The sequence below is a fragment of the Atractosteus spatula genome, chromosome 2, assembly GCF_055471065.1.
Source record: "Atractosteus spatula isolate fAtrSpa1 chromosome 2, fAtrSpa1.hap1, whole genome shotgun sequence".
Lineage (NCBI taxonomy): Eukaryota > Metazoa > Chordata > Actinopteri > Semionotiformes > Lepisosteidae > Atractosteus > Atractosteus spatula.
Genome location: NC_142707.1, coordinates 35,017,296 through 35,029,888, shown reverse-complemented (window position 1 = coordinate 35,029,888; position 12,593 = coordinate 35,017,296). Strand labels below are relative to the sequence as shown.

The 12,593-nt window shown below is 39.1% G+C and overlaps 1 protein-coding gene across 1 annotated transcript in view; it reads right to left on the bottom strand.

The window, feature by feature from the left end:
- Positions 1-543: 543 nt before the first annotated feature.
- The window catches only part of ppp2r5a (protein phosphatase 2, regulatory subunit B', alpha isoform), a 101,492-nt gene continuing 89,442 nt past the window's right edge, over positions 544-12,593 (bottom strand). The window contains exons 8-13 of the mRNA XM_088928683.1: positions 10,829-10,882; positions 10,437-10,487; positions 8,874-8,993; positions 8,634-8,761; positions 3,611-3,712; positions 544-1,679 (exon numbers count right to left, since the gene is read on the bottom strand). Of these exons, the coding sequence (XP_088784809.1) occupies positions 1,535-1,679; positions 3,611-3,712; positions 8,634-8,761; positions 8,874-8,993; positions 10,437-10,487; positions 10,829-10,882 (600 nt within the window). The 3' untranslated portion in view covers positions 544-1,534. The remainder of the gene's footprint in view (positions 1,680-3,610; positions 3,713-8,633; positions 8,762-8,873; positions 8,994-10,436; positions 10,488-10,828; positions 10,883-12,593) is intronic.

Sequence of the window (12,593 nt, the reverse complement as noted above, 5' to 3'; positions counted from 1 at the left end):
AAATGTTTAGAAAACTTTTTACCCGTGCACCCATGTAAACTTTCTTTTATCTGTGCACCAGCTTTGAAAGTATCTTTTTTGAGGTAATGATGATACCCTCCTTATCTTATACAGATGATAAATAGTACAAACACTCTGCCAAGATAAGGATAGCACTTTATTTTCAAATTTCTAAAGCTAATTAAGCAACACAGGTGCTCCATTCACACTATGGACGAATTTCTCATTAGATAAAAAGAAGGCCGATGTCTGTTCTTGGACCCAAAGACATTTGCTGGGTGAGCTGTAGAATTTCCAATAACCACGCTCCTGTTGGTCTCTACAAATTTTCTTGTAAAATTCAGTACACATGTAAATGGATCATTATTTTTATATGTATATAGTGTTTTTTAAATGAGGGTTAAGAATGTGTTACACAGAAAGTTGTAATTTAAATTGATTATAAACGTAAAATTTAACAATAGCCGAAGCATGGTCTTTTTTATTTCCTTAAATATACAGTATAATACCGAACTGAACACGGAGTAAAGGCAATTTCCTCAGTTCCAAGTAGAAACTCAAAGTAGACTTTATTTGATGGTGTTCAAAACCCCCAAGAAGGTCTTTCATTACAAAACAGATTTCCACACAACAGTATGTTAACAGAGATTGGAATGGTACTCTGACAGAAGGCATCAGAAAGACTGGACAGACATACAGCGTCACTACAGCTTTGTTTTCCCCTGCCTACCTAAATCTCCTATAGAAATCACACCCAGGTGCTTTTGAGTTTAATGGAAAAAAATATATTTATTTATATGGCTCATTTCTTGTTTACAACAGCTCACTTACTAATTTTATTTCTTGAAAAATACTTTTAAAAGAACTTATACTCTGTGTCCGCATTTAGTCTCAGTAATTTGTAATACTTAAATAGGTATTTTATGGCTGCAATTAATTCTGTCTTTAATATATTACAGTAGCAAGCAACCTTTGTCATCAGAAAGAGGAAAGAACCAATATACAAGAACACACAGTGACGTTTGCTCTTCTGGATCACATCAGAAGCACAGCAGATTCCCCACCATTCCTCTCTCCCCCAGTGTCAATGAAGTGTGGAGAGTACATATAAAACAGTAAAATCTTAAAATAGCGGTCTAATTTATCTATGTGCAGCACAATCAAAACATTTTCAAGTCATACCTCTCACCAAACCCTTTTTTTTTCCTCACTCGTATCACAAGATAAAGTTTATTTAATCCTCAGTGAACTACCTAAAAGTGACAAAAATAAATTCATGATTAGACAAAAGTTACAAATATACTGTGGCCACGCTGTAACATCCAAAAAATATTCTTAAAAGTCCACAGATTTTTATCTTCCGTGCCAAAAATAACTGGCTTCTTATATATATATATTTCTATATAGATTTCTTTTACATACTGATGAGGTGGTTTTTAATCCCCCTTCCCCTGACAGTTCTCAGACAATTCCGATACAGAACAGGAAATCCGCTTCCGATACAGCAGACACTATGGCAAGGCTGAGACCTGTGTCATTTGGCATACGTGCTGTTGTTATTGTTGTTGTTCTGGGCATTCTGCAGGCTGTGGCTGTTTTGCAGTTCTGAAGTCCCTTTTATTTTCAGCTCCTCCAGCTTCTTCCAGAGCTCCTCTCTCTCCTGCTCCTTTTTCTTCTCCCTAAAACCCATACCAGACCACACCTGTCACTACCAGCATGCTTTGGGGCTCAAGGAAAACTACAGGATGTTAGCCTGCAGGAAACTCTTTCACTTCCATATATAGTGTTACTGTGGGACAGTTCAGTCTCAGGTTTGGTCAAGAAAATTCCCTTTACCTCAGTTTTGCAGTTCCAATTAAATCTATGATGACATACAGTAAATGAGGGAGCTATCATAATTTACATAAAATGTATCTGGTAATTGTAAATAAACCATGTTGAAAGTTCACAGATGGAACTAAGTCTTGGGATTCACACCACATGCTTTTACATTTCAAAAGAGGAAAAACCTTGAACCATACTAATATACTTTTTAGCAAACAGAAAACCTTTTTTTTTCTTTTTCCTTACTCTGATCTATATAACTAACTGCGGGGAGCCAGAAGGCTTAAGAATACTGCTTTCACAATGCACACACTGAAGTAGAAATATCACTTGCCATGAATGAAATGGTTTAATACTGTATGTGCGGCACTAATATCAAGTCACAGCTAGAAGGTGATGCCCTCTAAATGTGACATTGTACTCTGAAAGATGACTGAATAAAAGCCAAGCAGGAAGCAGCTTGCATGGGAAGGTGAAATGACAATTTCCACCTCATTTTCGCTTTCTTGTGTATAGACACTGCCAGTGGGCTTGCTGGGTTTCTTGCTGTGGAAACACTAGGGGAATTCTTCCTGTTCTCTTCCTTCACAAACGCACGGCAAAATAGCATTCTGTTAAGAGTTTAAAATTCAGTCTCCATATCATACAAGCTAAACCCAGAAACAGGTTTCTCACATTAATCAAGAACACCATTAATAAGAGCCAGCAGCCATTATCACCCTGCAGCTCTCAACTGGCTACCCACTGAAGTTCAGCAGGTTTGAGCCTGGTCAGTACCTGGATGAGAGACCTCCTGGGAAGCCATGGTTGTTGCTGGAAGTGGTGTTAGTGGGACCAGCAGGGGGCGCCCACCCTGCGGACTGTGTGGGTCCTAATGCCCCGGTGTAGTGGCGGGGACACTATACTATAATGGGCGCCATCTTTCGGATGAGACGTTAAACTGAGGTCCTGACTTTCAGAGGCCATTAAAGATTCCCGGGCATTTCTCGATAGAGTAGGGTTGTATGATTGGCTTGCACTTGCCCTGCAATGGACTGGCTCCCTGTCCAGGGTGTACCCTGCCTTGCGCTCCTTGCTTGCCGGGTAGGCTCTGGCTTCTAGTGACACCGTATAAAGCACTTTGGCAACTGACATGACATGACCATCAATAAGAAAATACTTTATAATGAAGCATTTAAAAAGAAACACAACTTGGAGAAAGACATGAGTACCATGAGCTATAATCGTAAAAACTATGGTTAATCATAGATGTTAAAGGGGGTAGAATACGTCCTGAATGGATAGGATTGAATGTCCAACATTGACAGGTTAAAAGGCTTCTACTCTTCAAAAAGGCCAAATCCACAGTGAAATATATACCAGAGGACACAAGTGGAAACTATAGGGAACTGCATTTCAAATGCCAAATTGGAGGCAGTTGTTAGAAGAAAATCCTGGGTGACTACAACAAGCTACTGAATCATTTCATCAAGTCTAATACCCTGGCTTTTTAAAAGAACTGGATGAAATTCTTGGATCAGTTATTTAAACACCAACCAAACTAGATGAGCCCAGTGCCTTCCTCTTGTTTATAACCTTTCTTATGGCTCAATATTTAGGTTTTCACAAAGGAGAACACTGCTTGTCTCAGGCTAAGGAAAAATGCATCCTCATTTTTCAGTGACATTTAACCAGAGATGCTGAGTAGGCCCATGCTGACAGAACGTGCTAACAGCAAAAAGCAAAACTGTACAAAGTGACTACAAGTCAAGAGGGTCTCTTGCAGGAAATGTCAGTCTTTTCTTACCGTTGTCTTTCTGCTTTGTATGAAGCTGTCAGCTCATCAAACAGGGTGTTGTTCATCTCCATTAATGTCTTCAGCACATTGTAAACGAGTGCTACTATTGTTCTGAAAAACACAAGTAGAAATCTGTACTTAGCATCAAAAGAAATATATTTTTCTTTTGGTTTTAGTAAAAGTATACAGATGGCATCTTTTAATTCCATGTTCTTGACATTATTTTGATTAATTGGTCACTGATGACTGTACGTGATACACTCAAGAAAATCGTCTCATTAGGGAGAGAGTTGATTGGGCACAGGTGATGAGTGATCAACCTGCTCAATGTCAAGTCCAGCGGAACAAAAAACACAGAAAGGAACTAACATGCTCTGCTTGTCAAGGTAATTCCTTCATGTTATCGGTGTGTAGACAGCTGAACTACGTCAGCACACTATATGAGGTATTGACTGATTTGGTCATTTTTAACCCAGCAACTAAAGAGACTTGGCCAGTGACAGGCTGCGATCTGGACCAACACTGCTAGGCCACTGGGGACGTCCAAGTGTAAGCATCTAGCCTCTTCAGAATCCCACTTGTATGGACAAATGGCAACTAGAATGCATGGCACTGCAGGAGAGCTAAGTAATGCAATACAAAACTTTTGTTCTCTTAATTCAATTGATTCAATGAACAAATCACTGAAAAAAGTATGATTTACTTGATGTCATTTCACTGTACAGTACCTACCACTAACAAGATGGCCTAGAGGAGAGCATAATTTTAATGGCCCACATCATCTTCCTTCGTAGTAAAGTAGATACTGTGAGCTCTGTACTGTACCTTTTATGCATCATAATAAAATAGAGCACATATTTTATAAAGAAAACCAGCATCGGGGTCAGGGTAATCATCTGTAGAAGCTAACATGCCTTGCTGAGATCAAGAAAAAATTTGTATGGTCTGTTAAGCAATTTGGAATGGTTTGTTATTAAATTATAACCTCCTCTTGTTGGTGTCAGGTTTTAATGCATGCTGAAAGTCAGAAAATGCAGCATAGCACTCCTGGGCATAAATGAAATAGCATTCAGATCATCTTATAGCCAAAACAATCTTATAACAAAATCAAAATTCTTAACTGTGCAGAGTCCATGTAAACATTTTACTATGCCCAGCTTTTATACTCTTTTGAACTTTGAGAAACAACCTAAGCGAATCTTTTAACAAAAGTCTTTTAAACATAACTAATATGCTCTTAAAAACGAATCTATTTTTATCTATTTTATTGTGCTGTGCGCTACTCAATACCCTCCACAAGAGATAAAAACGTGGATTTCAACTGACGCTTTTTGTAGTCATGCTTGGCAGTATACGATATATATATAGCATTATTTGAACGATGCCCTCTGGTGGCCAAACGTAGCATTACAAGCAACAATATAAGGCGTATATGGTCCGGAGAGTGCAAAATAATAATAATAATAATTGCTTACACTTATATAGCGCTTTTCTGGACACTCCACTCAAAGCGCTTTACAGGTAATGGGGGCTCCCCACCACCACCACCAATGTGCAGCATCCACCTGGATGATGCGACGGCAGCCATAGTGCGCCAGAACGCTCACCACACATTAGCTATCAGTGAAGAGGAGAGCAGAGTAATGAAGCCAATTCATAGATGGGGGTTATTAGGAGGCTATGATTGGTAATGGCCAATGGGAAATTTTGCCAGGACGCCGGGGTTACACCCCTACTCTTTTCGAGAGACACCCTGGGATTTTTAATGACCACAGAGAGTCATTAAAAAGGACAGCGCTTGTTTACGGTATAGTGTCCCCGTCACTATACTGGGCCATTAGGACCCACATGGACTGCAGGATGAGCACCCCCTGCTGGGCCTACTAACACCTCTTCCAGCAGCAACCTTAGTTTTTCCCAGGAGGTCTCCCATCCAGGTACTGACCACGCTCACACCTGCTTAGCTTCAGTGGGTTGCTAGTTGTGAGTTGCAGAGTGATATGGCTGCTGGCCATATGGAAGTGTTTAATCAATTCCATGATCTCAGTGAAATAAATGGATCAAACCCTTAGGCTATATCATGCCAACAACTGAACGCTGATCATAAAGTACTATAGGTAAGAAGTATTGTATACTGTATTTCTAAATTATAAAGCACAGTGTGAAGAACAAATTGGATAAATAATACAAGAACTTAAAAAACCTCATTACTAAATCAAACAATATAAACTAATGATTTTTTTCTGCTGTGTATCATTAGTTAATCGTGGTATATGTGTCTGTATATTATGTAACCAAGGTCTGTATATCGTTTGTTTTTGCTGGTAATATTTCTCTTGCTTGACTGTGAGTGACAGATGACAAAATAAGATTTGATAAATTACCGTATAACCTGGAGCTGCCTGGGGGAGAAACTAACCTTTAGGTTTAGGGAGAATGGAATTAAGTTTTGCTCTGAAGCAGGCTGTAATTTGGACCCAAAAAAGGTTGGAGAAACCTCTTCCATTTTATTCATTCTCCCGGTTTTAAACAACTGCTTTAGATTTCTGAGCAAAGAGTTGCATTTACAAATTAATTTGCAAATAGAGCAGAACTACATGAGAAGAGTAACGACCAACAGCTTTGCCTTCCCTGCAGAACATGTCTGTTCTGTGCAAAACTTATATTACTTAAGAGTTGTTATAATAAGGAAGGCGAGGTGATAAGTGCTTGTGGGCATTTTGAATTAGTTTTACTCAATTACACTTACACTGTATAAGTGGTTTAATTACAGAAATGGAAGACTGCATTTCTTGCTTCTTTAACTGGAATAATAGCAAATCTCCAGTCTTGCTCTTTCCCACGCCTCCCATCGGTCACAATACTGATAGAATGCACAGAGAGCTCCACCAGGTAGTGTCTGTCACTAGAGCAACCTGAGGGCTGGTGGCAGCTGAGCTGTCAGGCTGCCTTTAGTCAGCGTCCAGGCTGCCTGTTTTCTTCCGCCTACATGTCAAGTAAACGACAACAATACCTTAGACAGGAGAAGAATCCAAAACGAGACACCAGCAAGCCCAAAAGCACATAACTGTTCCCAAACTAATGCTAGTTCAGGAAACAAGATAGGCGGCCATGTTGTTAACATTGATACCCTGGCTTCTTTCAAGAAATGACTGGATTAAATCCTTGCATTAATTAGCGACTATCAAACGGGCTAGATGAGTTGAGTGGCCTCCTCTCGTTTTGTAACCTTTCTTAAGTTAAATAAATAAGCCAGCTGGACTACTGGACCAAGGTGAGGCACTACCTTACTGCACACCTTCGAAGTCTCAAAAAATATGCAGCCATAAATCAGTGTAGGCCAGGATCTCCCTGTAGGCTTCAATTACAATGGAACAGTATGCTGTGCGAACAGTGAAATCCCCAGCCTTCTGTTCCAGACTATGTCAGGTGACTACAGAAGTGTCTGAAAGAATCTAGAAACAACCTGTAATGCATAGCTAGTGTCAACATTTCCAGCTTCAAAGCAAAGGGGATGTTTGCTGACAGGGAGTACAGTTTGGTGATCAAAGCAATCGTAAACGTTTATCTTGATTTACCTTAGTAAATTTACCTTAGTTAATTAATTAAGTTCTGGGTAATGGTTAAGTGTCAATCAATAGTCCAGAAAGGCAACATATTAGATCAGATCAGTACAGGATAAGAGGACAGACCACAAGAAGGAGGATGCAGAACATAAAACGTGTGCCAGGTGAGAGCTCCTTGTTCAAGATCAACTGGGAAGACCAGATTAAAGCCATGCATTTGAACCTTGCTAAGAGAGCTTGCTAGTCTGTGTTTTTAGGGAACTCAGATTTCTCTGTTAGAAATGACCTCTGCAGGTTTGTGGGTGCATTTTAAAACAGGGAGATAGATTCCCATTTATTTTGTGGCATCCAGCTTTGCAGAGAGAGATTTAACTGCAGGTTTAGAAGGCAGCTTGTTTCTTCTTTTGCCCTCTGTAGGCATTATTTAAGAGTGGAATACTTGGTAGCAGTCTGGGGTTTTCTGGGTGGTCTAGACATGCAGTAGGTCTCTGAAAGACCTTGTCTATAAACTTGTAAATAGAGAAACTTTTCTGCTGTATGTTTATCTTGTCTGTAGTGTAGTGTGTGTCACTGTCATTATTAATAAATATTTGTATAACCAGGTTTGCCTGAATACTCTTTTTACCAAGCTGTGCCAGAGAACAAAGAATTCATGTGCCCCTAACTATACCAACTGTTCAGGTATATTCATGGAAAAATGCTTTAGAAGTTGATGGTCATGGTTATTTATTTTACTCATTATATACTATGTATAAACTATACATTAAATAAAATCATGCACATTCCTGCTGCAGCTCGGTGCAATAAAGATGAATAAACAAAGTATTTGTGAAAACAAGGCTGGATCAGCAATAAGCGTTCAAAGTTTACAGATGAGACACATACTGTATTGTGGGGAAGAAAAGCCCACACACCCATTGTAAATAATGGGGTCTACATATCTTCACAGTCACAGACAAAACAATACTGTCTATAAAACACCGAAGGAGGCTTTTTATACAGACATTCATTATGTGAATGCTAAATTTATTTTATTTTTTAAATCTTCATATTCCAGATTAAGAATTTGCTTTGTGAAAACTTTGTACAGTACATTTGCTCAATGTATTAGCATACCTAACAGAAGACTCTAAAGCTGGTTTAGATATGGCATCTCCAGCCCTGTTCCTGCAGATTTTACAGGTAACCATTTTGGAAGGGCCTGGAAATATTTTGAGGTGATTTGGGAATTGGAGTAATTTACAGATCATTAGGAAGACAAATCCTCACCCTAATAGGACAAGAGTTCCCATCATTCAATACATTTCTTGGCATAATTGATCAAAAACACAATCAAAAAGCTGAAATCAACTGATCAAAAGATTAACTGATCGGATCAAAACCTAAGGACTCTGCAAGAGGCTGGCAAACAGACAGCAGGAAGTGTGGTCATCCTAAATCCCTGACGGAAAAACAGAAATACCTACGGGTTCCAGTGCTCCTTGGAGATTCTGTACAAGCTCCCAAACATGATTGGTAGGATTTTGTTTATATTTTCTTCAATGAGACTCAAAATGTATTCATTATTCCAGAAATACAAAGCTCTTTCTGCCACCTGCGGAAACACAGACACAGACACAGTACAATTGTAATTTGGCAGAAACTGGCGTGACAGCCTGAAAAGAAGTATAAGAACAGTTAACTATGAAGGGAAAGGAATGGTTTACCTGGAAATGAGGATTGGAGACACATTTTGCTATCTGCTTGAACAGGGGTTCCTGAATCTTTTTAAACTGTGTTGGCTCGATGACATCAAGAACTTCCTCAATTTCTCCCAAAAACATGACCTGCATGGCAAAATGTGACAGGCTAAAGAGCTCAGCGCATGGATAAGGCAGTTACTGTATTATTAAAGTGGTTATTACTATTTGATTTCTCATGGGATCGTGACAGGTCAAACAACAGAAACATGACTTCAGAGAAAATCACACACCCAAAAATCCACATTATGATGTGGCATTTAAGAAACGTATGTAGAAAGTTCTGACTGAGTGGTAAAACCTTCAACTTAAAAAAAAATGCATTTCACTTGAGAAGGCTGTGGATGTTATTAATAATGATACAAAACACAGCAGTGGAAATATCTGTGGACAGGGTAAAATTGATGCCATATGTACAGGAACTGTAGTGAAATTCTCATTTGGAATGTCTAGAGTCCTTCACAAAGTCCCAATCTGAATATCACAGGTTTTGTGGGGTTGTGGATGATGTGGAGGTTTTGTGGATAATGAGAAAATTAAATGGCAATCAATCGACTTGGATGAATTGTGAAAAGTGTTAGAAGATGTCTGAGACATCAATTAATTGTGCTTCCTTAGCAAACTGTACAGGAACAGGAAAACAACATTTAATTTTAAAAAAGTGTTCACATACCAAACATTAATGTTCTCAAATATGTTCATACAGTGCATTTATGCATGCATTCTGTATTAAAGAATTATTTGTGTGTAAATATTTGTTCACTATAATTTGCAGTAGGATGACAGTGACAAGGAAGTTGCCTCATGGCTCCTGAATCCTGGGGCTGATTCCAGTCTGGGGATCCTTTTGTGTGGAGTTTACATATTCTCCCTGAGGTCATGTGGGTTTTCACTAGGTGCTATAGGTGCTAGGTGTCTATATATACTGTCCCCTGTACACATGTGTGTGTCCTGTCTGTACGGTAGGGGGTGCCATCAAGCTCCCATTGATTTTAGTGTTAGGCTCCAACTCACCGCATCTTTGTACTGAAGTAAGCAGTTATTGATAATGATGAATGGATCATTTGCAGTATATACTTTATGTTCTGTTTTCATAATGGTAATATTGTATGACCAACATGCAGCATATGGTGCCAAGTTATTTTATTCAAAACAAAATACTAGCCTAGGTTTCATTTACAATAAAAAAAATGTTTCTGAAAACAAAATTGTCCTGTTCTACAAATGTTTGACATTATTAGAGATGTGTTTGAGAATCATTTCTAAGAACAGAAAAAACTGACACAAGTAGAAGTGTGGAGTGGGTGTATTTAAAATACCATATCAGATGCATACCACACGCTGAGAAAAGAAAAGCCAGGTTACCTGCGTCATTTAGACTGTCATTTAGACTAAATCTTGTTTTTGGAATACACAGCATTTCTTCAAAGGGTTACTCTTGACGTTTTGGCAAGATGACATGGAACTGAGAGTTATATTGCTGCAGCTGAACGTTTTGATTTCAAGCACCAGTGAAGAAAGCAGACTTACCTCTTTCTGACTGCACGTTTTAGGCCAGAACTTCAGCAGCCCTCTAATGACCTGCACAGAAAACACACCAACATGCTGTACACAGCCATTCAAATCACCCTGTGCATCTACTTTCATAGCTACAATTATAATTAAAAAAACACCAGTACATTATATACAGTGTTACACAGAAAGTTCAAAGGAAACTAGATTTTTTCTCCTGAAGCTCTGGTTCTCTATAATATTAGCATGATAGAAAGAACAGATAGAGGAAACATTATTTAAGAAAGAAATGTTTCATCTGTGCTTTCCATTTGGACTGTGGTTTTTATCCACGGTTTACAATGGGGCATTTTTTCTACTCTTCCGAATTATAGCACAGTGGGGAAGCTACATCAAAATTACATACTTACTGGTTCAGTGAGAGTGGGGTCTTTTTCTAAGAACTGCACAACACAGTAAGCCAGCTGTAATACAAAAGACAATATTAGACATCAACACTTGGTCTTTCTTTGCACTGTAGACATATATTGGACAATAATTCCATATTTAATCATATTTATGACACCCGAAGAAGGCTCCACAGCCGAAATGTTGCGTTTCCTTTCTTCTCTTTCAGCATGGAATAAACCTTTGCTTGTCCCTTTGCAGCCTACGCATGCTGACGCAGCTCCCTACTTGACCTACTGTATATTTATGGAATCCTTAAACCGTCGCATTTTAATTAAAAATTTCTTTAAAAATCACATTATTTTAAGGTTAGAATTTCTTAACTTGTAACGTTTTTAGTACTTTGAGTGGCACAGTGGTTAGCATTGCTGCCTCACAGCACTGGGGCCCCGAGTTCAGTTTTGGACTTGAGGTGCTATCTGTGTGGAGTTTGTATGTTCTCCCTGTTTCCACGTGGGTTACCTCTGGTTGCCACAGTTTCCTCTTACAGTTCAGCGACACAGTGGTAGAAAAAGGATGGATGGATTTCGTACTTCATATAATACAGGGGCTGTATAAATTAGTAGAGCATAAAGTAGCCTCTGGACTCGTCTATGACAGGTTGGGGAGTTCAAATCCATGCAGCTGTTTGACCCTTGGGAGAAGTACTTCACCATCCAGTCCACCCAGCTGTATAACGGGATCAGCATTGCTGTGAGGTAATTCCTGTGATGGATCAGCATCCCAGCTCGGGATGTACTATCTAGTCCTCTTAACACTACGGAAACCAAGATGAGCTGTGATCCGATGAGCCACTGCGGCTGTGGTATGGACTATACCCTTTTGGTTTATATCACATGACGTTGGAAAAGGAATAAAAAAAACAGGCACAAATATCCGGATGTCTCATTTCTCTCCTGGTCTAATAAAAATGAGAAACAGATCTCTCTAAGAGGAGAAGTGACACTTCATTGCAAAGTCCACAAATGGATTTATTTGAAAAGGCAGCCATAGTGTCATCTATCTGCATTTTCCACGCCAAGGAAGAGACTGAGAAGGTGCACACAACTGTGAACACCACTAGAGCCTTTATTGGCTACTATGACTCAGTGATTTATTTTTGCAGTATGGTTTCTGAAATATTATCAGGGGCACAGAACAATCGCACTTCATGGAAAATAATTTTTTAATAATTGGGGAGCACGCCATCCCAGTCTTTCTGAAATGGCACAAGATTGGTTTATTTCTGGGACAGTATGGCAATTCACTGCACAATGAGAAAATACTTCAAAAGCCTAGCAGAGTGTCCATCTAATTTCGTTACAGCTCTTAAAATTGGTTTGGAGCCAGAACCACAAGAGGGCAGTATTGTCTAAGGATAAAAACTTCTAAAGAAAGGAGACGCTTCAAAATGCTTCAGAGGATTAGACTGTAATGAAAAATCTTCATTCTGCCCCAGTGATACTGAACTACAGGATTCTGTAAGGAAAGAACAGGCTTCTTTGATCATAGTAAAACACAGAGGCATAGCTCATAAAAAACAGTTTGCTTTGAATTCACATCTCCATTATGCCCAACAATAATTTGGATCAAGCCTCATGACAGCTTGTCTTACTGTCGAATCAATCGACAAGCATGTGGCAAAAACTGAAAAGAACAGGTGTGAAAAAGAATGGTTTGATTTTCTCAGTATCATAACATTTTGGTTCTGCTGAATAAAGGTGTGAGCAAACGGCAGGGACAGATTAT